General features: G+C 37.0%; 5 protein-coding genes across 13 annotated transcripts in view; 1 reads left to right on the forward strand and 4 right to left on the reverse strand.

The window, feature by feature from the left end:
- The window catches only part of LOC130568664 (zinc finger protein GLIS1), a 77,553-nt gene extending 71,422 nt beyond the window's left edge, over window positions 1-6,131 (forward strand). For 2 of the 3 annotated variants that reach the window (XM_057357669.1, XM_057357671.1), the window contains exons 9-11: window positions 1,402-1,562; window positions 4,968-5,123; window positions 5,331-6,131. In XM_057357669.1, the coding sequence (XP_057213652.1) occupies window positions 1,402-1,562; window positions 4,968-5,123; window positions 5,331-5,464 (451 nt within the window). In that variant the 3' untranslated portion in view covers window positions 5,465-6,131. The remainder of the gene's footprint in view (window positions 1-1,401; window positions 1,563-4,967; window positions 5,124-5,330) is intronic. The other variant, XM_057357670.1, reaches the window with a different exon arrangement.
- An 839-nt stretch (window positions 6,132-6,970) lies between these two features.
- On the reverse strand, window positions 6,971-10,861 carry elovl8b (ELOVL fatty acid elongase 8b). 5 transcript variants are annotated; one of them, XM_057357350.1, is made up of 9 exons: window positions 10,833-10,861; window positions 10,646-10,714; window positions 9,261-9,329; window positions 8,982-9,169; window positions 8,697-8,777; window positions 8,355-8,411; window positions 8,100-8,214; window positions 7,702-7,829; window positions 6,971-7,497 (listed from the first exon to the last, which is right to left on the reverse strand). In XM_057357350.1, exons 3-9 carry the CDS (start codon window positions 9,316-9,318, stop codon window positions 7,330-7,332), a joined length of 795 nt encoding a protein of 264 aa, XP_057213333.1. In that variant the 5' UTR covers window positions 9,319-9,329; window positions 10,646-10,714; window positions 10,833-10,861; the 3' UTR covers window positions 6,971-7,329. The 5 variants fall into 5 exon arrangements, with proteins under 5 accessions (XP_057213333.1, XP_057213335.1, XP_057213332.1 ...); XM_057357352.1 differs by having other exon boundaries at window positions 9,261-9,326; window positions 10,833-10,853; XM_057357349.1 differs by lacking the exons at window positions 10,646-10,714; window positions 10,833-10,861 and adding an exon at window positions 9,506-10,543 and having other exon boundaries at window positions 9,261-9,326.
- A 358-nt stretch (window positions 10,862-11,219) lies between these two features.
- Window positions 11,220-13,591, reverse strand: mutyh (mutY DNA glycosylase). Of its 2 annotated transcripts, XR_008964702.1 has the most exons (11): window positions 13,290-13,590; window positions 13,075-13,202; window positions 12,929-12,968; window positions 12,775-12,848; window positions 12,660-12,701; window positions 12,504-12,575; window positions 12,297-12,410; window positions 12,098-12,195; window positions 11,869-12,013; window positions 11,427-11,606; window positions 11,220-11,333 (listed from the first exon to the last, which is right to left on the reverse strand). XR_008964702.1 is itself a non-coding variant. In XM_057357347.1 (10 exons), exons 1-10 carry the CDS (start codon window positions 13,333-13,335, stop codon window positions 11,672-11,674), a joined length of 876 nt encoding a protein of 291 aa, XP_057213330.1. In that variant the 5' UTR covers window positions 13,336-13,591; the 3' UTR covers window positions 11,553-11,671. The 2 variants fall into 2 exon arrangements, 1 of the variants encoding a protein (XP_057213330.1); XM_057357347.1 differs by lacking the exon at window positions 11,220-11,333 and having other exon boundaries at window positions 11,553-11,788; window positions 13,290-13,591.
- Window positions 13,592-13,819: 228 nt separating this feature from the next.
- On the reverse strand, window positions 13,820-18,381 carry armh1 (armadillo like helical domain containing 1). Its single transcript, XM_057357346.1, has 12 exons — window positions 18,286-18,381; window positions 17,833-18,052; window positions 17,643-17,711; window positions 17,406-17,572; window positions 16,995-17,185; window positions 16,809-16,893; window positions 16,470-16,586; window positions 15,834-15,900; window positions 15,625-15,754; window positions 14,279-14,356; window positions 14,078-14,159; window positions 13,820-13,948 (listed from the first exon to the last, which is right to left on the reverse strand). Exons 2-12 carry the CDS (start codon window positions 18,036-18,038, stop codon window positions 13,920-13,922), a joined length of 1,221 nt encoding a protein of 406 aa, XP_057213329.1. The 5' UTR covers window positions 18,039-18,052; window positions 18,286-18,381; the 3' UTR covers window positions 13,820-13,919.
- A 287-nt stretch (window positions 18,382-18,668) lies between these two features.
- guk1b (guanylate kinase 1b) lies at window positions 18,669-23,481 on the reverse strand. 2 transcript variants are annotated; one of them, XM_057357212.1, is made up of 9 exons: window positions 23,434-23,481; window positions 21,921-22,034; window positions 21,640-21,681; window positions 21,231-21,308; window positions 20,041-20,137; window positions 19,778-19,916; window positions 19,593-19,677; window positions 19,207-19,292; window positions 18,669-19,126 (listed from the first exon to the last, which is right to left on the reverse strand). In XM_057357212.1, the coding sequence occupies exons 2-9, from the start codon at window positions 22,030-22,032 to the stop codon at window positions 19,094-19,096; spliced, it is 672 nt and encodes a 223-aa protein (XP_057213195.1). In that variant the 5' UTR covers window positions 22,033-22,034; window positions 23,434-23,481; the 3' UTR covers window positions 18,669-19,093. The 2 variants fall into 2 exon arrangements, with proteins under 2 accessions (XP_057213195.1, XP_057213196.1); XM_057357213.1 differs by lacking the exon at window positions 21,231-21,308.
- Between the last annotated feature and the right edge of the window lie 16 nt (window positions 23,482-23,497).

Consider the following 23,497-nt stretch of genomic DNA (forward strand, 5'->3'; position numbering starts at 1 on the left):
TTGTGATGTTTTATGCACTTGCGATGAAACCGAGTCCTTGGAATGCGAGTTTGGCTAACGGTGAAATACAACATCATAGTTTAGCAGATGTAACAGCCAGGGAAGGCCTTATCAGATTCTGGACAAATGGATGGTGGGATAACACTCCCACATAACGCATGAAAGATCAATTATCAGAATTATCAGGTCATTGGAGTATGAATTAAATATTAGCACTTTGCAGGATCTTAAAGGGATCGTTCACCCAAAAATGTTGCTTCTGTCATCATTTATTCACCCTCATGTCATTTAAAACCTATATATGACTCTTTGTTATGTGGAACACAAAAGAAGATATTTTGAGAAATGTCTAAGTGGATTGTGTCCATATAATGGAAGTCAAGGGGGGCCAGTGTTATTTGGTTATCAACGTTCTTCAAAACATCTTCATTTGCGTTGTGCAGAAGAAAAAGTCAAACAAGTTTGGAATGATTCAATAAAATGTATCAAATTAAATATAAATCAGTGACGCCTCATTTACCAGACGTTAATGAGAAAAAATGTGACTGTAAATTTAGCTCATTTTGTTCTGTTCTTGTATAGTTTGGAAATCCAGCAAGCCGTCCATTTCTTCCCCGTTGAGTTGTATATATGCCCTCCGACATGACTAGCATCTGTTTGTCATACTCCTGTTTAAACAGGCAATACTTTGAGTTTGTTTTGTTCTGTGTTCGTTTCTGAAATTCAGAATATGGCTCTTTGATGTTGTGCATTGAAGGCAGAGGATCTTGACTTCACAGGGCTGATGGGTTGGCACGATGCTGTTTGCTGGAATTAGTTTTGCATATTTAAAGACTGGGTTGTGACAGCTGCATCTAATGGCACTAACAAAGCTTTATTTGTTCCATTGTGTGCAAGCTATCATAACTTCCATAGCGCCATGGCAGTGTACAGTAAGTTAGGAGCATGTTATGTATAAGTGCCATCTGGAGTGAAGAATGGCCTTGTACTCGATCAAAACCAGGCTTTCCATTATAACAAGAATTGGAAAAGGATGAAGCATGTTTGAGTAAATAAAAATAAAGGATTAAAATAAATAAATAAGTGTTTCACTGCAGGCTATGTGACTCCTTTCTGAGGTAATCCTCACAGATCATTCTCAGGGGTATGGGATAGGGTGAGGTTATAAAACACAGAAATTAAATTATTTTAATGATTATTTAAATAAAAACTCATATTAGTCTTAATCTCTAAATCAGAGGTAAATCAGGGCTATATATTGAGCACTTATAAAAGCTAGCGTGACAAAAATGTGGCATCTGCTTGTGTTCAGATCAGGGCACTGACACATCTTACTCCCTATAATTCTTCAGCCCCCCATCTCTCATCCGTTAGCTATGTTCTTTCTCATCTCTTCTTCAGGTTGTCTGGAGCTTTGCTGTCTCCAGGGATCAGCCTCCTGAAAGCGGCTACATCTCCTCCACCAACATTAGAGAAGCAACAGAACGCCTCCACCAACCAGCAGCATCTCCACACTCATCATAAGCCCTACACCACCTTCCACAACTTGTCCGCAAGTGAGGGTGCGAGTCTTGTGTCATTCTGGTCTGGTCTGATTGTATTGATATTCGGTGGCGTAACTTTGTTTTGAAAAGTGGTGGGGACAGAGATGACTAAAACAATACTTTAGTATTGAAGTAGTTCCCATCTATGCTGGGCTCTTATTGACTGCCTTTTTTTCATTTAGTCCAAATCATCCATTTAAAAAACTTTATTAAATAAAATGTTACTAATAATAAAAGGTTTCTAAAAAAAAAGTGAATAAATCGTTTCTGTAATAACTCTTTGGGAATATTTATCATATATAGTGGGCGGTCCGTCCGTCGGCTACTCTGCTTTTCGACTCCAGCTCTCATTGTATGTGGTTCCCAAACTGTCATTTGGGGAAGGTCACTTGGCAGTTGCGATTTATTCCTATGACTAAAAATGTCACGTGTTCATTGGTTTACGCGTTTTTGTGCTTGGACACTGGATGCACAAGCAAGTACCGCGAGTGCGGCGTTTCTGAAGTCGCGGCTCTCTGTGTTCCGCAAATATAACTGACGAGTGTGAGCAACGGGAGATGGTCAGAAAGCGGCGCATCCTGCGTTTTCCACGCGTTTTAGATGTTAATGGCCCCTAAACAATATACACCTTCCGCAAGCATTACTTAATTTCTTTCAAAAAGTCCCACCCGCAAATTACGCCTAAGTTGGTATTAACTTTCATATTAATAGCATTAGAAGTTGGTGTGACCGAAAATGTGTCCAAAATCTCGGTCATGATGATGTGGGTGTTTTTTTGGTGATTTAGGTGATTTCTTACTGCCCTTACAAAAAGTAGATAAATCAAGTGTGCTTGTAGTATACTTCTTTTAAACTACTTAACCAAAAGTACGAAAGTATACTTTCAGTCTACTTTTTATGTACTTCTCAGTAATAGACTTATAAAATTATACACTTAAGTATACATGACTTATACTGACAGAAAAGTAACTTTTATGTATAGTATACCTATATACAATCATTCATATACAGTACCGTTCAAAAGTTTAGGATCACTTATTCATTCCTTATTAATATTATTTGTGTTTTGACTGAAGAAAAGTAAAACAAATCAAAGCTTTGTTATATTTTAGTGTCTTATAAGTAGCAACCATTTGCCTTGAATTTGCAGAATTGGAATTTTATTGGACAGTTTCTTGAGCTGTCAAATACATTTCAGTCAAGTGATCCTAAATTTGCTTGTATAGTTGCAGTACAAACTGAAAGAACTAGTTGCATACTCAAAGTTTCACTGAAATTATGGCCACTTTTTGTCCCAAGTAGTATTAAAATAGTACGCTTTCTGTAGACTAGTACATTCAGATGAGTATACTTATTACATAAAGTATACTTAAAAATATCATTCATCTTTACCTAAGAATACTTAATAAAGAGCACTTGAAGTGTACTACTTTTTTTAAAGGTCATCCCAATTTAAAGGTCCAGTGTGTAATTGTTTTGATGAATCTATTGACAGAAATGCAATATAATACACATAACTGTGTATAAAAACCTTACATAATGAAGCGTTATGTTTTTATTACCTCAGAATGAGCTATTTCTATCTACATACATCGCGGGTCCCCTTGCATGGAATTCGTTTATACAGTAGCCATAAAAGGACAAACTGCTTTACAGAGTGCGTTTCGTAAATACGTTATTTCTTTCGGCAAAGAAGCAATAACGTGACGTCATCTTAGTCCCACGAGAGCCACCGTAGTGCTTCGAAGGAGAGGGGTGGAGTTAGCTGCTAGTTGCAGTTCGAAATCACACGGCTAGATGCCGCTAAATTTCATACACTGGACCTTTAAATTATGCCTATACTCGAATATCTAGGATATTTGGTCCCTTGTTATAGCTAGAGTCCTTTCTTCAATGAAAGTCTACATGGTTTCTTAGTTTGTGTAAATCCCAAGTACGATCACTTGGCCAGACAATCTGAGGTGTCATTTATGTTTAGGAGAAATTTAACAAAACATTTTGTTCGATCGTCAGGATTAGAGGTTTGTTGGACGTTAACTATAAGCACTAGTGAGGCTTGTCTGAGCTAACACCACAAATAAAAGTCAAAACTCTAACAGCCCTGAACCTATGTTTCCGCAAAGACAGACACATGTCGGAATAAGCCACATCAGTATGAGAACTGGCATGCTCTCTACAGTACTGTGTGTAAGCCAGAACATGTGGGCTGAGAGCTCAGATCCACAAAAGGAAGCATTATTCTCTAAGGAATACAAAACCACCCTGCCCAACACAGCAAAACTGTCTGTCAAAAGAAGTGTTCTGAAGCAGAAACACTCTGCCTTCTCTAAGAACACAGATGAACATGTTTGTACAACCTTAAATCCAAAGCCTCCATCTGAGGGAGACTAATTGTTGAATACTGTTGGAAGCAAGCTCAAAGGAAAAGGGGGAATTAAACGAAAATAGAAATACTGACAACACAGTACAAGGCTGTGGGTTCTGCTGTGGTTATTAGAATTAAGGGGATAGTTCACCCAAACATTACAATCCTGTCATCATTTATTCACCCTTACGTCATTCAAAACCTGTATCTTTCTTCGATGGAACACAAAAAAACATTTTTTGAGATATGTCTTCATGATTTTGTGTCTATGCAATGGAAGTCAATGGTTGTGGATACCAACGTTCTTCAAAATATCTTCTTTTAATAAGCAAGCAGAATTCAACAGTAATTGAATTCTGAACTGTTTGCTTTCCTACACTCTCTAAAAATATATTTTTTGCGTTCAACAGAACAAATAAATTTATAAAGCAATTTTTCCTACTTTGGTTGTCAATGGTGGCCAAAAACTGTTTGGTTACAAGCATTCTTCCAAATATCTTTCTCTGTGTTCATCAGAACAAAAACAATTTGACAGATTTGGAACATCTCAAGGGAGAGTAAATGATGACAGAATTTTCATTTTTGGGTGAACTGTTCCTTTAAGGGCGGGGGGTGCTACAGCGTTACATGCATTCTGACTTCTTTAAAATGTTAAACATGCTGGCTTCTCATGCTTGACATGGTCAACTTTTCAAAAAACTAGTTGGACGTATGGCATAGTATTTTGTGCTCGATACACTCCCCCAGCGTTCGTATAGGTTTCGTAAAATGTAAAGTTTTCGTAAAACTTTTCTTAGTCCCTTATTGGACAGTTCTCCCAGAAAAGCACGCCCACGAGTCAATGCTAGAGGGAGACCCACCTGTTTTCGGAAATAATCGTAAAGCTGTATCTGTCTTTTATAAACGTGTGAAGACTTTTCGAAGATACGAAGTACGCGGTACTTTTATAGGTACTCAAGATTAATATGAGATTGGCAATAATTGTGTGTGTTACATCCGCTTTAATGTTAAGTCCTCACAAAGATACCAATAAAACCCTGTTTTGTGTGTGTGTACAGATTACCGTGGCAACTTCCAGAGCTGTTTCCATTTTGGCGACAACTACAGAATGGAACAGTCCATCAGCAACAGTCATTTACCTGCAGAGTCGCACAACTTTAACACAAACCCACACAATGGCTTCCACATGAGCTGTTCCACCAGCACTTCTTCAGGTATTCATTTGGAAAGTATTTGACTACTGATCATTATAGTCGTTACAGCACCTTGGCATCATTTCAGAACATCAGTTGGATATAATCACCAGCAGGGAAACTCATGTAGCCAGCAGTCATTAGCGTTGCCCACATTGCCCAGCCATTTATCTTTTAAAGAAGTGTTAACATATTTTTTCGCTGTTTGCCCTTTTGTCTTACGCAAAGGTTTCAGCTTGGTGCCGGACATCATTGGGTCAGGTTGCCAGTTCTCGCCCGGCACAGATGAGAGTGTGTTCTTTCAGGTGGGCGGCTTCGATCGTGGCTTATGCCAAGCCTCATCGGTGTACACTGAGACGTAGAACCAGGTTACCGCATCTGTAATCAGACTTCACACTTTTCTGTCATAGTTTGACATGTTCTTAGAATTCTTGATTTTTTAATCAAACTACATAATTGTTGAAACACCTCGCTGGACTGAAATGTAATCCGTTCCCTTGACTGCCCTAAAAGCTGCTATTACACTAAAATGAAGGTTAAATAATGAGGGTCTTGTGTGTTGTGGAGCGTGTTGATTTGTGAAGTTATGAAATTGTGATTTTTCAGTGTTTTGAAATATATGTTCAAAGTCTACGTCCTCATGAGACCCCCCACCCCCCGCCGTCACCACGGCATTACTATTCTTAAGAAACCCAACTGGTCGCCTCTGATCTAATTGTGACTTTGGAACAGTTTGATACAACCACCGCGACTCATCATTGATCATTTCCATATTGCCTCTCAGAACTCTCTTCGGTGATTTGTTGGCTGTTGTGTTGGAAACAATTTTTTAGTGTTGCTGTGTTTTGTCAGTGAATGTTTGCCATGTTTGTATTGCTTTGTTTTTTTGGTTGTCATCATCCCAAATAAACAGAGTTCTTTATTTTGTAATGGTCGATGGCTTTAATGTATACCAAACTTCCAACACATGTATAAAATGTACAGTTTGTTCAATATTAAATAATAATGTCATTCTCTCAGTCTCTGAAAATAAATGACTCTTGAATATTGCTGTCTAATGCTGATCATTCTGTCTGTTTTAGATTTTGTTGACCGTTTACAGTCATTTAGACTTGAATTAGAAGCGTTTAAAATGCAATGAAATACACTGAAGAACGCGTGTGGACTTTCAGATGATCGAAACAGAAAAAACTGTCATTGTTAGACAGAGTCTGCCCTCTTTTGGATAGAATGGGGATTTATCGCCGGAGAGTCAACGCAAAGCTTCCTAATATCTATGGTCACTTAAATCAACTCATTTGAGCACAGTTTTACAACTGTGTTCAACGGCACCCATAATGATTTAAAAGTTGTTGTAAATGTATTTTAATCTCCCAAATGAATAAAAAACATGATATTTCTTATTTGTAGTTAAACCCGAGCAACAGCTAAAACAATCACGACGTTACGATACCGCCATTACGCTAATCTTTTAAACCCTTAATTATCATAAACAAGTGTACATATTACACTTTACATACAAGTTATTCTTACGTTTTGTGATTTTGTCAGATTGTCGTGTTAACGCTACTGTCATCGATGCTACGTGCCTTTGACATGGTCGGCGTTGCAGACATATCGCGAGAACAGCAGGATCTGTCCTGCCACAAAGTACAGCTTTCGAATAGCTCTCGCGGTACTTGCGGCTCCCGGTCTGCGCAGCACCAAGTGAAGTCGAACACGCCTACATACTGCCATCTAGTGCAATTCATACCGCATTTAATTGTTAACATACAAAACGAGTTTACGTACGTGAATTACAAACTTTCAAAAATTTAAACAATAACAAGATATTTTTCGTATTTGATTTAAAATAAATTTAATTGCATTTAATCCAAGAGTCATGTTAAAAAAACGATTCATTTTATTTACAATTTCAAGTTTTTTAAATTGATAATGTAAAGCTGTTACCGGATCCAAAAAAGGAGTAACAACTTTGCATTTGGACAGGTCATCTTTACATTCTACATTAATCTCTAACCTTATTCATAAAATCTAAAGTCCTAAAACCATATTACACAATTATCCTAACTATCCTTTGTTATTGTCCATTTTTATGTTTCGGTTTAGTAACCATGGCCATTTTTAGTTGAATTATCACTAGTCATATGAAGCTCAAACAAGACCGCAAAATGAACAATATGCACTCTTTTTACCACATTGGATGATTTATTTCCTTTTATGTGTGTTAAGACTTCTTGCTTTTCCTGGTTATGTAGCTTTGGTAGTAAAAGTTACTAAAAAGAATGATGAGAGTGACGCAGTATGCAAACACAACTGCGTTCATAGAGTCAGGGAAGTCACATTCAGTGAAGAGGTTATAGCCTGTGTGAACTGTCAGCAGGACAAACTGGACCTGTAATGACAGATTAAAAACGTTAAAAAAAAGCTATGCTAATTATGTCATGCAAACCAAGGTCGTCTTCCATTGATTTTACGCTAACTCTTACATGTGAATCCTTACAATGACTTTAAAGCAAACAACATTTTTCTAACAGCTCTGTTTGGTTGTAAAATGTGCTCTCAGATGACCTGATCACCAACATGTGCATGAATTTACCAGCTGAAGTGAGGTAAGGTAACGCTTCCACCACAGAAATTTCTGCATGTGAGGACCCAGGGCTGCCAAGCCATAGTAAGAATACATCACAATGTGAACAAAAGTGTTCAGCAGGCCGATAAAAAAGGCTGAAAAGGCAAAAACACACAAAGTTATGAAATAAAGTAATTGGATATTCTCTAAGCCTGAAAAATATGAAACTAACTATCAAACGGTGGATAGTAAGTGTAGCATGGATAAAACTTGATCTTTGTGCAGTGGGCAAAGTCAACATTTTTCAAACGTGGGATAACCATCAAAGTGTGATTGTAATGTTTTCATAGGTGTGAAAGGCTTAAGTCATCTAAATCTAAAAAACAAAAAAAAGACTTTTGAGCACAACTTTATGTTTGACTTACATTGACCTCCTGCCACATATTTAACTCCTGCCCACCAGTTGAAGATCATAGTTCCATGATGATACACATGTAGAAATGTGAGCTGGCTGTTCTTTTTCCTTAAGATGAAAAAGACCTGAATGTTAAGAATAAGACAGTTTAAGAAAGAATAAGACAGCTTCTTTTTTACAAGTCTACCTTAGGAGTACGTCTTAAAGTGATATATTTTAATTCATTTGAATTCAATTTTAAAAATATGTATTTAATGGGATTTACCGTATCAGCAAGCTCAATGACTTTAGAGAAGAAAAACCACCAGCATACACTGGCCATCTAAAAAAGAGGGAAATTTAATTTGTTTAGTATTAAAAATGTTGATTTAGAGGATTGTAACTATGCTGTGAAAAATGTGGATATATTATATGAAAGAAACTACATAAACAGATTTTTTTTTCATGATTCATGATTATTACAGTGTTCTATGAACACTAGGCAGGTAGCAGACCGTTTTATCCAAAGTGACTTACAAATGAAAGAGCATTATACATTCTATCAAAGAGATAAACAATATTTGTAGTTTATACTGAATTATCTGTGGGTGTAGATCAGATGTATTACCCTCATTCCCAATGTACTGGGGGTGTAGTCCACAGGTTGACAGAGATAACTGTAGTTTGCCAGCAAAGACGTGACCAAGAACTGCCCAAGACAAATGCAGTGGTTGAATGAGAACAGTACCATGAACAAATGCCTTCTGAATATTTTACAGATTAATTCTATATTGTTATTTGTATTGTAACACAGGGCTTCGCATAATATTAATAATACTAAAATAATATTTTTACTTTTCTTACATACAATGTATTAAATTGAATGATTTATTAGATAATGAAAATGATGTACCTCGTGGAACATATAAACGGACAAACCAACCATGGAAAAATTATACACAATAAGTACAGGCTTTAGGTTTACTGGCTCCCTGTGTTTCATAAGTTTGGGTCCCACCCAAATAACAACAAGATAGCACAGAAATATACAAATGATCGGCACAGGAGAGTAGACCAGAAGCCACGGGTCTGTGCGTTTATCTAAAAGAAATGACAGGAAATACAAAAAGTTTTGTTTAACACGTCCTGGTAGTAACATGGAATGAATGAAACGAAATGACAAAAAACACACCCCCATTCTCCAAAATCCAGCGATGCATCGATTCCACCCTCTGCCATGCTGAGTCCATTTTTAACGCTGCTATGGAAGTACATGTCAAAATAAACGTGTCTACTGTGCAAATACGATACAATGGCATATTTTGCAATTCGTTATACAAATGCGAAATGACAAAACTGTGCAACTTCGTTGTATCGCACCAAAACCAGTGCTCAATTTTGATTGTCTGAAAATGTCATGTTTTTCCTATAATTTACCTGAGAAAAGCAGAAATGTAACGTTACTTCAATTGCGGTGGACTTTGAACGTGCACTAAAATGTTTTGAATCACTGAAAGGAAGGTTGTCATTACCTGTCGTGTAATTTATTTGAACAGAACTTTTAAAGGAAACTCCAAAGTCACAGTTAAAAGTCTCAACGTAGTTTAATCAAAAAATAAATGAACAGGTAAAAGAAATAGAACATGGAATTCGTTTAATGTTAGACCTGTTTTTAAGGATGTGAAGATTTTTGTAATTTGAAGTAATTTAATTTTAAATTAATCCCAACTTTTATTTTGACGAGTGTAGAGAGGAATGTTGGTACAGGTGTTGTGCCGAGAAATGCACCCCTGCCAGATTATGCACCTCCTTCAAAAACACGATGCCGGATTGGCTAATCCTAACCCCTCCCCTAACACCTAATCCTCACCCTATCCATTGTGGGGGTGCATAATCTGAATTTTGACGGTTATTGATGACGTAGAGCGAGAACACGAGGACAACAGACCGCATATTGAGAAACGGACAATGGCTACTTCACCAACGCTTAAAGGCTGTTTTATTAAAAAAAAGCTATTGATGTTTACTTATAAATAAACATTTTCTAGAAAACATGGCATGTCAATCCTTTATTGTGTATCACAGTTCTTGAGATTTTTTCTTTCCCAGAAAACGTACGGTCAACAAACGATATTACACAAACACAAAAAAATAAAGGTTAGACTAAGTAAAACACCAAATACAAACAATACACAATAGCAAAAGGTCATTTTACAGCACAAAAGAACATGGATGCAATAAAAGCTTTAAAAAAGAAAAATGAGGCAGACATGTTTATTAGGCATGTTTGCTTTTGTTTTTAAAACAGATATTTTATATATTTATTGGCCATTTAAAACAAATGTAATAATAATGAATTGACCAGTTAAAAATGTATATAAATGAATAATTGTGGTTATTCTCCACACACAACATTAAATACACATGACCACATATAAAACATTCAACACCACAAGAACTTAATAGAGAAACAAGCCTTTGTCATGCGTTTTTGCTCTTGGTTTTGGCTGCTGGCTTTGAGGTAGAAAAGAATTTACTGAGACAGAGTTGTTTGGGTCCTACATTAGCAGCACCAACCTTAAATTTTTTCTTTTTGTTAGACTGCTTCTCTTTTCCAACCCCAGGGCTGAGTTTTCTCTTTATATCCTTAAAAACAGTGAGAAATGTCAAGAACAGTATCGCCACTTTAAAATAAATAAGTCATAAAACATGAAAATAACCAAATTGGAAAGTAAGCCAAATTCCAGCAAATAATTCATATTACCCTGCTGTTTACTTTGCTTGAGGATTCATGGAGCTTCATAATCTGTGTAATCAAATATAAGAAGTCATTACATAGATACAGGACACTAAATTTGGCCTGACTGGGTCACTTGTGTGGGGGAAAATACACACCTTTTTCAGTCCTGTGGACACAGCTGCCCCCTGCAGGGCAGATTTAGTAAGCCAGCATGTTTTCTGCTTTTGTTCTTTCTCTGAGCAGTCAGATACACACACGGAAAACACAATATATGTCTGATGGATGTGGGAGAAAATATGAACCACCTGACAGAGAACATAGATATCAAGTTATGACCAGATAAGCCAAACTTCTCTTATCTGAACCCCAAAATACTTACTTCTCCCACAAACTGAAAGGAGTCTGTGTCCAGTGATGTTTCCAGAAATATTTGCATCATGGTACATAATAAGTCTCCATGTTTATTCCCGGAGAGGTCAGACTCCAGGACCACGCTGGGTAGCTCCCACATACCTGCCAAGAGTCCTGCAAATAAGAAAGACACAGGTAAAATATCTAGGAGAAATGTATAACTTTCACATTTTAAAGGCAGTCAAAATAAGTCTGCATGAGTCTTACCTTTGCTTGGCCTTTGAGTTAGCAGATATTCTGTCTCCTGTCCTCTCTGACGTTGTACTATACAGGTAAGAGTTTTCTCCACACGTGCAGCCTTTTTGACAGGCTTTCTTGGATAATTCTGCACCCCTTGTTGGGCGTCCCAGTCCTCTGACAGACACAAGTTACAACTGCCAGCAGCTGCTGTGAGTAAATTCAGTGAATTGAATTTATGACGTTTGAAAAAATGTTGAATACTTGTAAGAATATTACAGAATGAACTTGGAGAACTTGCAACAATTTTCTATCTCAGGAACTGAGGTATTGAGCTTAGAGGCCAGTTTACTTTGAAGTCTTTTAGAGTCTTGCTCTTGCTTAATGCTCACCTACAAGAAGACATGATATTTAATATTATGCAGTTTCTGTTTTAGAAGTAAGTATATTGTTGAGAGCTGCTTGGTAATACCTTCCTAAATGCATGGCAATGGGTCTGAATGGGACACTGGCTGCAAAGAGGGGATTTTGGGGTGCAAACTCTGGCCCCTAACTCCATCATCGCCTGATTGAAATCACCAGGTCTCTCAGTGTCCACAATTGTATTTGCAATCTTCCTAAAACAGCCCCAAAAACATGTTAGTGTTAATAAATGGTGGCAAACAGTTCATCATATTTATCCGTGATGGATCTTTAGGTACCACAAAGCCTCCGTAACTACAGGACCAGTGCTGTCTGCTCCTATGGCCCGAACACGGCACAGCACACGGATGACATTTCCATCAACTGCACCAGTGACCTGGACAAAAACAAACAACCTTATTTTGACAAATGAACGAAAACGACTAATATACAGGAATCATTCTAAAAAAACTGTGTGACTGCATATGCAATGGCGACCTGTCCAAGAGCTATAGAGCCAATTGCCCCTGCGGTGTAACGTCCCACCCCTGGAAGCAGTTTCAAAAGTCCCTCTGTGCACCTTGGCATCTGTCCGTTGAGGTCTGATACCACCTGTTCATGCCAAAAACATGAATTACTTTCAGACTGATCTGTGAGTTCAACAAAATTTAAGATGGTAAACTTAAGTTTAGTCTTAAAGCCTACCTTCTTAGCTCCTTCATGTAACCTGCGTCCCCGAGAGTAGTATCCAAGACCTGCCCACATTTGGTTTACCTCCTGTTGGAAGACACCAAAACTCAACTATGACAGAACTCAATAAATATGTCTTCTATTTTTAAGCCGTGTGAATGCAACGATCACCTCTAATGTAGCTGCAGCAAGGTTTTCCACAGTCGGCCATCTCTAAAAACAAAGACATCAAATATATTTGGCAGTCCAAACCTCCTGCAAAATTAAGCCAAAATACTTCACGTACCTTCATCCACTTGTCATAGTAGTCTATCACAGTGGCAACTTGAGTCTGTTGTAACATGATTTCTGAGACCCACACTAAACATTTTGAATGAGAAAAACAAGCTCTATGAGAAGAATTCATGTTACTACAATACTACATTAAACCCGTTTCTTACCAGCATATGTTCTGATATTAACATCTGGTTCTGTCATGGCCTGTATATGATAATATCAAAAGTAAACAAAGAATGAGATGTACACCATTTTTAACTCTAGACAATGATTGAAAGAATATTCTTGATTTAAATCAGCGTGTCTTTACCACTGTCCTCCAAGGAAGCTCTCTTTTGTTTTGGTCATACCATTGCAGAAGGTGAGATCGGTAGGCCGAAATTTCAGGTAGATCATTGAAAAAGTGACACGAGGAGGGTTCTGATAGTGATGTTTCCTCTGGATGAAGTAAAAACGTGAAGTAAACTTACCACAAACTACAGGCTATGCAGAAAGCGAGTTGTCATGAATTGGACAAGCACTCACCTTCTTTAATGGTAGCCTTTGTTTTCTTTTTATGGCTAGATTTCATGACTTCGGTATTCTCTAAAACCACACTTTACCCCCTCTGCATCGCAGATCTCAATCAGAGTAACTATATGATCACTGCATAACTACACTCATTTAGAAGCCTAAACTAATAACACAAAGTTATGGACGTGACACAAATGTCAATGTGTTTAAAATTATACATTAAAACGCTACGTATGTATGGACGGAGTCTTGTTGTGATAACAGGCTGCACACATGTCACTTCTCCCGCGTTTGTTTCACTTCCTGGGGGCGGGACCTAAAAGAGCCAATAACGGATTACGTACCGCTCTCGTCATAGCAAATTAAAAGAGACGAGTTCAAATCTTATACTGGGATAAATAATATATTGTATGTATTTATTTATGTGTGCGTGCGTGTGTATGTATACATTTTATAACTTATAAGTATTTTTTAATCTTTTATATCACGGTCCTGCTTTATTCTTCACCCCACCACAGTATTATTTTAAATCATGTATGAGAACTTTTTTTTGTAAATTCTCACTTTTTTATTTTTACAAAAACAACAAAAAAACAGCTGCCAAAAATGGTTCTCCCCTTGTATTGTATCCTTCGACCGTGTTCAAGGGTCTGAATTCTGCTCCTCGAGAACTAAAGACAATAAAATGACAACATCATCAACAGTACCTAATTTTCAATGGCCATAAATATTAGACTTTTTAAATTTTAAATAAAGATGAAATAACTCAATAAAACCTCAGCTTTGTTTTATAAACTCACCACATGGCACATTTGTGTTATTTGAAAGCAAAATGTTAGCCTGTATCTCATCCATATTCAGATATAGACACTCTGCATTGTTCTGTAAACAACATTTAAAAACACCTCTGTAAAGCAATAGATAAACACAAAAACATAATCATAAAAGTTATGTTTAAAGTGTTTTATAAAGGAAGATAGGCAAACATGAAATGACCTCACCATAAAAGACTCAAACAGTGTGGTGCCCATGGCTCTGCGTACATGTTCCTCCACCACTGGATACATGCGCACAAAATGCTAAACAGATAATGAATTTTTAAATTTATTTTATAAGATTTATGTATGGAGTTTATTCAGACCCAAAACTCGCGCCACACGCGCATGTGTGATTTAAGCGTGCAGAACAGTTCCATGAGCGTAAACACACCCTCGCGATAGCGCATTTATGCTCCGCGAGCGCGCAGAACAGTATCCGCGCACGGAAAAGAATCCTTGCGAGAGCGCATTTCTGCTCCGCGTGCAACAACAGCTCAACACTTGCTCGAGAAACTTGCTTCATTTGATTGGTAACTTTTAACATGCACTCACCTGCAGTCACCTACAGATTACCTGTCTTACTACCTAATGATTAGTGTATTACCTTGCCTTAGCTATGTGTTAGTATTTTAACAAGTGAAATTTTGATTTCTTACATCTGTCAACAAAAATTATGCTATATAATATAGTTAAATTTACATGTCATGTATGACCTATGTAAAAACATACTATAATAATATAATTAAATGTCTCCTGTAGTCATTAAATTTGAGTTATCTAATAAAATTGGTAATGCTTACTGGCACAACCCGTTTTAATATTTTCAAAACAAATAAATTAAATTATATATATAAATTATAAATTTTAGAGAGTACATCATATTGTTATGCTGTTATACTGTTGTAGCCATTTATTAATTCTCATTTTATAACAATTTCATGAAAATTATTAACAATACATAAGCAATTATGAATACACATACCGAACTATTTATTTTTAACTTCCTGTCAAGATGGCAAATATGTAGATCCAAAGCCAAGGGCATACATAACACTGTAACCCAAGTTTAAAAAACGGAAAAAAGTATCGTGTTATGCCAAATGATGACGTCTGTACAACGGGTAAGATACAGGTCGGAGACTGTATGTGAGTGCATGTTAAAAAGTGACCAATCAAAGGATCGGAGAAGTCTGCCATTGTCCCGCCTCCAAAGTCGCAGAAGTCAACTCAACGAGCGAGCAAGTGTTGAGCAGTTGCGAGAGCATAGAGAGAATGGCGCGGCGCGCTCGTCGAAGCTTCTGCTCGCGGACTGCGTTTTTGCACGTGGAGCAGAAATGCGCTCTCGCAAGGATTCTTTTCCGTGCGCGGAAACTGTTCTGTGCGCTCGCGGAGTATAAATGCGCGCGAGTTTTGGGTCTTAAGAAACTCCATATTTATGCTTTTTTGAAGAATTCTGTGACAGCAAGATAAGCAGAATTGATATAGTTTATTTCATAATGAATGGGTGTTAAGTGGGTGGTTGTTTGTACCTCTAAAGCCAGGCTTGCTTGTCTCTGGGCATCTGGATGTTGCTGATTACCCATAGCATACAGTAAGTGATGGATAACTCCGAGAGACAGAAGATCTTTAGATATCTCCTCACTGCTCTGTGTCAGAATCCTGTAATGTCATAAAGAGACAACAACACCTCTTTTACAAACTTGAATGTTATCTTATTGTTTGATGTTATTGATTTTACCTGATGGTTCTGGCAGCAGCTGCTTGCTGGAGGAACACAGGGTGTGACATTTTTTCCATCCCTGGATCTAACAAAACAATCGTACTGTTTTCACTGAATTTCAAATACTTCACATTAAACATTATTCTGGTACATAAAAACTCCACACGACAGTTTATGTCTCATGTTAATGTATAATTGATAAAGAACATTTAAGCAACAATCTGTGATCGTGTCATCTCATACAAATAGAATTTCAGTGCCCGTGAAGTAAAAAAGTTGTTAACATACATCTCTTGCAAAAAAGGTTTATTCAGGTGTGAGTACTACATTCAAACTAAAAATAAGTAAGGATACTGGCATTTTATACCTTCCAGAAAAGCACAGTTGTAAACTAGCTGTATGCTCAATGTTAACTAATAGTTCACCCAAAAATGAAAATTCTGTCATCATTTACTCACCCTCTTGTCATTTTAAACCTGAGAGGGTGAGTAAATGATGACAGACCTGCTGACCAATATCCCAAGCAGTCCCAACTTGTACATAAAGTATAGTTAAAATATACTTGAATTTTGCTTATCTTTACTAAAATGAACTTGGTATAAAAATGTTTTTTTCAATCACCGTATACTTCAGTTGAAAGAAAACAGATCATACCCTCCTGAATCTTGTGTTTGGAGATTCCCTGTTTGCTGGGTTTGAGAAGAGCCACCAGACCCCTGAGCAAAGTAGATTTCACCTCATATCTCATAAGCTCTTTTATCAGTTCTGTGGCTGTGGACAAAATGTAAAACTTAATAAAACACAAAAAACTTCAAAGAGCAATGATCAACAATTAGAACAAATATGCTTTATTGTTTTCATCACTTTGGAGGACTATTTGGTTTGCTTAATGCCTAAGTGTAATGTAAATGTAAATGTATTTTTCCAAGACCTGGTCTGTGGACAAATTTCTAAAGTTGAATTTAACCCCTATGGAAAATACTGTTCACTTACCTTCATACTGCACTTCTAAATGTAGAGACCTCAGGAGACACAGTAAAGGTTCCACTATGTTATGAAGAGCTGTTTTTACAATGGGCTGAAAGAAAGAAAATAATTTGATATTACGCAAAATGTATTATTTAGCATTATCTGTAAAATTCCTCTAGTACAGATTGCCACTGGACAGCACTGTTGTACCTGGAGAATGCGTAGAGTCTGCAAGACAAGTTTCTGTGCTCTTGGGGAGGTGCAGGTCATAAGGGCGATCAGGCCCTTGTACACCTGGTTCTGATAGTTCCCATGGGCCAAGGACTCGAGCAGGGTGGCGGCTGTCTCCTGAGTCCCCTCTGCCTGAGACTTGGCCAAACATTCAGCCACGGCCTTCACACCTGCCAATCAAAGAACAGATGTACAGACCGAACCCAGTTGTTCGGCCAGTGAATATGGTTGTCAGAACTAGACTTTCAAAATCCCCATAAACAGATCCAGATTGGATCATTGTAACACGTACACGTATGGGTTTTGCAAACTTCCATTTTCAGGTATTTTACTACTGAAAATAATGAACTGAAGCAGTCACGTTTTTTTATTGTGTTGTTGTGTAAGTACCGTAGCTTTCACAGATAAGCTCTTTATATTTTGGACCCGCATTGGCGATGATCTGGAGCAAGCGAAGAGCCTCAGTTTTATCCTCATCTTTGAGGTTCTCTTGGCCCAGAATCTCAAGAAGAGTCAAAACTCCACCCATCTCCAGAAATTCCATCAGGTAGTGATGACTGGTGTTAGAAATACAATGTTTGAATCAGCCAGTAAATATAACTGCAATTATATAGCAAGATTTTTTACGTGCTGCTGGCAGAGAGGAAGACGCCCAGTGCTCTGAGCTGAAGGTTTAGACATGTTCCAAACATGTATCTGGAAGAGCAACATGTAAGGACTGAAACACAAGGTATCCAGTTTAAACAGCTGAATTTATGTCATTTAAACAGACGGTCTTCATTAAAAAAAATAGATAAGTGTGACCATATAAGGATACGTTAGTCTCATCCAGGCAGTGAGTCGAGCAAGGAACAAGCTGGCAATTTGAGCAAACTCGAGCTCCAGTTCATGAAAGGTTTTTCCGATGTTCTTAGTCAAAAAGTCACTCAGCATCCGCGCGCGCGCTGCTTTATTGCCCTGATCCCACTCGCGGAGAAAACACATCACCTGACTGACAGCTGCTTTCTCCGTACTGCTAAACATCACTGAAACAGAGACTTCAGAGAACAATACGTACATTATTACCAAAATATATTACATTAAAATCATTTTAAATCGTCGTGAATAACGACGATTTAATATAAATTAAATAATTATTCATCATCAGCGTAATGCGCTGTGGTTGTTGTCCTCTTGCGGGTTAAAGCTTAATTCCATACACCCGAAAGAAATTCATGTTAACTCACAAAGAAAGTTAACAGTTTAATAATAGTCTTTTAGATTTGTTTACCAGGTGCCAGCGACTTGCACTTTCCGTTTCCGTCGTTGTTTACGGTTGCCAAGGTGACCAACGCTGACAGTGTCCGCTTGGGAAAAACTCTTCTGAAAATGAACCATGATTTTACAAATGTGACAATAGAAATATAGTGTTTATTAATTTGTTTATAGTGTTTGTTTATTTATGTGTTAGTTTATTTGAATTAAAACCGCGGTAGGCTGCATTTTTCTAAGGGAGTGGACATGCAGCGGTGAAAACATACCAACAGGCCTAACTTGTATTATGAAGTGTGATTCATTCATTTATAATGGAGAGAAAAGTTTCTTTACAGATTGTTTCACTTTAATATGGTAAGTTGATGAATAAAGAAACGGACAATTGTAATCTTGGTTTCGTTTTATTTGCACTGAACCAAAAACAACATTTTACATTGAGAAATTCATTCACAACCATCTACTGAAATAGATCTGGAAATCTGTCTTAAGTTACAAACGCTCGTGCTTCTTGAGATTTATAGACAGTTCGAAAAAGTGACTGCACGGTGATAAACTATTATCAATACTGATAGTTTGCTTAACTCGTTTTGGGTTACAATACAGGTTTCCATTCATTCTTCAAGGTGCAAACTCGAGGTGTTTTCAACATGTATATGCATATTTTCTTCTCAGAGAAAATATTAATCAAGTTCTTTGCACCTGCCTTTTAACATTTAATTGAATAACGTTTTAATGTCTGACATGAGAACCAACTGTGATGACAGTAAGGCTGGAATGAAAGGCTTCATGTCACGTACACGTAAAACACTGTAATTTCTTCTTTCCTATTTCTTGGAATCTTGCACCTTTTCAATTTCCTTTTTAAAAGAAGAAAAGCAAGTAACTTTCAGATATGTTATCGTTTGTATTTAATTTAAGGATAAAAATAAAACCTTACCTCAATAAGAACACTTTTGAGTTTCTCATAGGCCCCTTCCAAGTCATCATTAATGATAACAATGTCGAAAACCCCAGTTTCTTTACCTACAGAGGAGAAAATAACAGTGTTTGTTAACCAGAGCCAGGGGCCACAAGAGGGCCTCAACAAACTTCCAAGGGAGCCTCAAGATGACAAAACATATTTAAAGTGAATCAATAAAATAAGCTTTAAAACTTAGAATCGAGATATTTGCTTATTTGTAATAATGAATGCATGTTTGCTTAAGGCAAGCTGTAGAATATTTTATTGGATCATTGAAATATTGTTATTGAGCCTTTAAAAATGGTTATGGGATGCCTTAAATCAAATAGATTGACAAGCACTGCATTAAACACTTGACTTACTCAGTTCCATATCAATTCTCGCTGCCTCCAAACGCTTTTGTAAACTTTCCTCTGTCTCTGTTTGTCTTTCCCGTAGACGCTTTTCCTGCACATCAAATAATTGTAAACCAGTAATATTTAACCTTTACAAATTTAGTTGCAATTTTGAAACAGAACAACTTATTGTCATGACTCGATCTACTTACCAAGATCTCCATTGAAGGTGGCTGGATGGAGATATAGATTGGATTTAGATCCGTCTTCTTGATGTTATTCACACCTTGTATGTCAACATCCAGGATGCAGATGAGGTTTTGTGCCTGAACATCCTCTATAGATGATTTACTGCAGAATGAGGTCATAACAAGTTTGCAATGACGTTTTTTTTTTTTACTTTATCTTCCAAATGTTAAGTGATACTCTAATCACTTATTCTAAGGTCATTGTAAAGAGCAGAAATAAAACTAACCTGGTTCCATACATGTTTCCAGAAAACTCAGCATTCTCAATGAAGTCGCTATTGTCAATTCCCTCTCGCATCTTCTCTCTGGTTACAAAGTGATAATCTAGGTTGAGGAGAAAACAAATGAAGGTTAATGGTAAAAACCAAGCAATTTCTGACTGTTATAAAATGATACAATGTTTAAGCTTAAAGCGCTTTCATAGCTTAACAACACAAAACGCTGTTTTATTCAGCAGGGGTATCAAATGTTTATTTCAGAATTTCTATTTCTATGAAGCAATTTTTAATTGAACTTTCTACAATCTCACAAAAACAAAATTTGCACCTTAATTTGTTCATTTTTATTTTAAATGTAACTTTAATAACTGCATATTGCCTGGTTCATACCATTTTGACTTTTTAACACATCGGAGGGGTTCTAAAGCAGGATGCTATTCCTGCAGACAACACAAGACAAATTCACAGCCTAAACTATACAGGAGGGCAACATCCATGAAAAAAGTGCAAGGTAGACATCTATTAGCGGTACAGTTCTATTCATAAAAGAAAGAAAAACATGACAGGAATTACAAAACGCTGAAATGAAACAGTTGGCCGTCGAATTAATTACAGTAAACATATAAAATATTAAAGTCCATTCCAACCTAAACATTTTTCCCTTGTGCTTTGTGTCTTTTTAATTTATTTGTGTAAAAAATACATTTTGATGTGTTAAAAATGTCTGACTTAGAAATGAGCAAATTTCCCTATTTGATCTACTGTAACATGTTATTTTTAGTACATGTTTTTGTACCAATTTGGACACCAGAGTAAATGTTCCAGAACTAATTGTAATGTCATTTTAAGGCTCTGAATGGCAGCTTTATGATGTTGTGATGCTAATGATTTGTCTCGGGGTATTTGTGCTGTGCATGGGGGGAGCGATGTCCCAGTATATCGTTCAGATGACACAGAAAATCACTAGGGAACACAGGGGGCTATTTTCATAGGCTTTTTACTCCAAAGTGCACACCAGCATTCATGTCAAAGAGAAAACAATCATTTCTGTGCAGTAATTGTGGCCTGAAATGTAATTCATTTACCATGCATCGGGCCTGAGGAAGATGAAAGTAACCCCCATTACTCTCTCATCACATTAAATATGCGAATAATCAGAAATAACCAATTACGACCAATAATGGAAACCAAATTTACACCTTCAGATGTGTCAGAGGATAGGATGTCTGCTACAGGAAGTAATGTAGCCCCCAGAAGCATTGGGAGACAATTCAGCCCTACGGAGGAAACAACAAAGGCACATTGGGGAAAAAAGAGAAATTGACCCCGTGAAATGTGGCGAAATATTTGGAAATGAATCTATACAGTTCACTTGGGAGTAAGAAGCGGCAAAACTAACGTATAAACTGGTGATTTTAAAATTGAATTTTTTGGGGCATCCGACACGTTTAAGTAAAGTCTCTCTCTCTTACTCACTTTCTGCTCTTTATGCTTATTTATGTCATTTCCTCATGGTTTAAATGTGTATCATATCTGACGTTATCTGGTTCACTGCTACTTCAATCTATCTCTGTTATTATAAATGTCATTCTGGAGATCCTGTCCTACCTTTCCCATTTTCTTCACCTGGTCGAGGATTTCTGGTGGTGTCTGCAGAAAACAGATAAAGCTCTCAAACTTTGAGTTCTTGAGATGTGGTCCATCGTGCAACTATCTATCTATCTATCTATCTATCTATCTATCTATCTATCTATCTATCTATCTATCTATCTATCTATCTATCTATCTATCTATCTATCTATCTATCTATCTATCTATCTATCTATCTATCTATCTATCTATCTATCTATCTATCTATCTATCTATTTTTTTGTAAGGTTAATACGTACGAGAGACGCTGAATCCAAAAACGCCTTCATATTCCTTCATCAGTCTCTTTAACAGGGTGCTTTTTCCGGCTCCTGACGGGCCGCTCAGAACTACAGGCCGGGGTCCTGACATCTCTGTGAGAGAATTTAAACAGATGCATTTGTTTGTTAAAGTATACTGTACACGAGGCATCATATTAGAGATAAAACGGCACCTCACAAATTACATTCTTTATTTCGCTGAACTTAATGCAACAAAGTTAATTTAGAGCCTTGATTGGTCAGATATAAGAGAGCAAGAGAAAGAGTGCCATGCTCCTAAAGGTCACATGAGCAGACGCTGAGCCTATTGCATGTCTGCATCTCTCTCTAAGAGAGAAGCTCAGGAGCTAATCCACTGATCCGGGCATTAGCCATTCTGTTTTAAGGTCTGTGGATTGCGTCTTGTAATCTACAATATTTCTGAGGCATGGGGAAACTAATCATTTTTTTATTGATTGTCTATTGCAAACATCATGTGTGAATGTCTTTAAAGTCCTCAAGAAAAAAAGTGTGGGTGATGTTCTAATCAAGGCCAACACTAATGCAACATCCTTTTACAGGAACATGGTAAAGGACGGGTTCACCAAAACCTAGAGACATATTTATCTCAAGTGCATTTAAAATGCCTACATACGGTATTATACATCATACAGCAAATTGCACACACGTTAGGTCTGTCTTGTGCTTATTCTAATAAATATTTACATTTCCAATCATTTTCAGTTTTGTCTAGACATTTCACAATATTTAAAAAATAATATTTACAGTGTGCTTATATTTTCAAGACATCAGTAACATTTCTATAACTTATAACATATTCAATATATAATAATAAACGTGCAGTAAATGATCACGATTTAAAAAAAGCTTATAAAATGAACATTAGATTAAAAACAAACATGCATTTTTCGTATCTAAAACATGATGTGTAACATATTGTTCACATTACGTGTATGCTTTCAACCCGTTCACATCGATTTGCGTATAAATAACACGCTGTTGCATTATCGTGAAATACGTACGCCAAAGTTCGATTTTGCGTGCATAAATACGCCAATGTATGCGTGCACCTCGCTGGAGAGCAGCCATTTTGAAACGTACATGAAGAGGAAACACTGAAATAATTAAAATAATACTGTTAGGTTTAGGGTTTGGGTAGAGGTTATAATATGCACGCACGCTAACATTAGGTTTAGGGTTTGAGTTAGGGGACAGGTTAATAAGACAAATTGCCGGTTAATATGCACGCGCGCTAAATTGGCGTATCATATGCACGCAAAAATAGGCGTATTTATGCACGCAAAATCGAACTTTGGCGTACGTATTTCACGATAATGCAACGCGCGTGTTATTTATACGCAATTCATGAGAATGCCCTGATGCTTTGGACATACATAAAGCAAACTGTAATCTGTATCATGTATGTAAAGTGTTGATTCTGTATGTCAGAGAAAATAAAGTGAGAAAGTAACAATTTACAAAATGATCTTACCTTATCTGTGATGTGTAGGTCAGACGGTGAACTGTGCGTGAGTGTTTGTGTGTTTCTAACTCAC

This window comes from Triplophysa rosa, linkage group LG17 (genome assembly GCF_024868665.1).
Source record: "Triplophysa rosa linkage group LG17, Trosa_1v2, whole genome shotgun sequence".
NCBI lineage: Eukaryota > Metazoa > Chordata > Actinopteri > Cypriniformes > Nemacheilidae > Triplophysa > Triplophysa rosa.

Bases quoted from the DNA above. Each gene is read 5' to 3' on its own strand.
- mutyh (XM_057357347.1), bottom strand. From the start codon at position 13,335: ATGAAATCTAGCCATAAAAAGAAAACAAAGGCTACCATTAAAGAAG. The intron at 12,196-12,296 runs GTCGCCATTGCA...GTTTTTGTCCAG, and splicing joins GCTCTATAGCTCTTGGACAG to GTCACTGGTGCAGTTGATGG. The intron at 12,014-12,097 runs GTACCTAAAGAT...GGGCTGTTTTAG, and splicing joins GTAGTTACGGAGGCTTTGTG to GAAGATTGCAAATACAATTG.
- elovl8b (XM_057357350.1), bottom strand. From the start codon at position 9,318: ATGGACTCAGCATGGCAGAGGGTGGAATCGATGCATCGCTGGATTTTG. The intron at 8,412-8,696 runs GTAATACATCTG...CCTCTTTTTTAG, and splicing joins CCAGTACATTGGGAATGAGG to ATGGCCAGTGTATGCTGGTG. The intron at 7,830-8,099 runs GTAAGTCAAACA...TTGCCTTTTCAG, and splicing joins ATATGTGGCAGGAGGTCAAT to CCTTTTTTATCGGCCTGCTG.
- armh1 (XM_057357346.1), bottom strand. From the start codon at position 18,038: ATGTTTAGCAGTACGGAGAAAGCAGCTGTCAGTCAGGTGATGTGTTTT. The intron at 17,573-17,642 runs GTAAAAAATCTT...TTCTAACACCAG, and splicing joins TTCCTCTCTGCCAGCAGCAC to TCATCACTACCTGATGGAAT. The intron at 16,587-16,808 runs GTAAGTGAACAG...TTTTGTCCACAG, and splicing joins TTTAGAAGTGCAGTATGAAG to CCACAGAACTGATAAAAGAG.
- guk1b (XM_057357212.1), bottom strand. From the start codon at position 22,032: ATGTCAGGACCCCGGCCTGTAGTTCTGAGCGGCCCGTCAGGAGCCGGA. The intron at 19,678-19,777 runs GTAAGTAGATCG...TTTGATGTGCAG, and splicing joins CACCTTCAATGGAGATCTTG to GAAAAGCGTCTACGGGAAAG. The intron at 19,293-19,592 runs GTAAGTCAAGTG...TCTCCTCTGTAG, and splicing joins GAGAATTGATATGGAACTGA to GTAAAGAAACTGGGGTTTTC.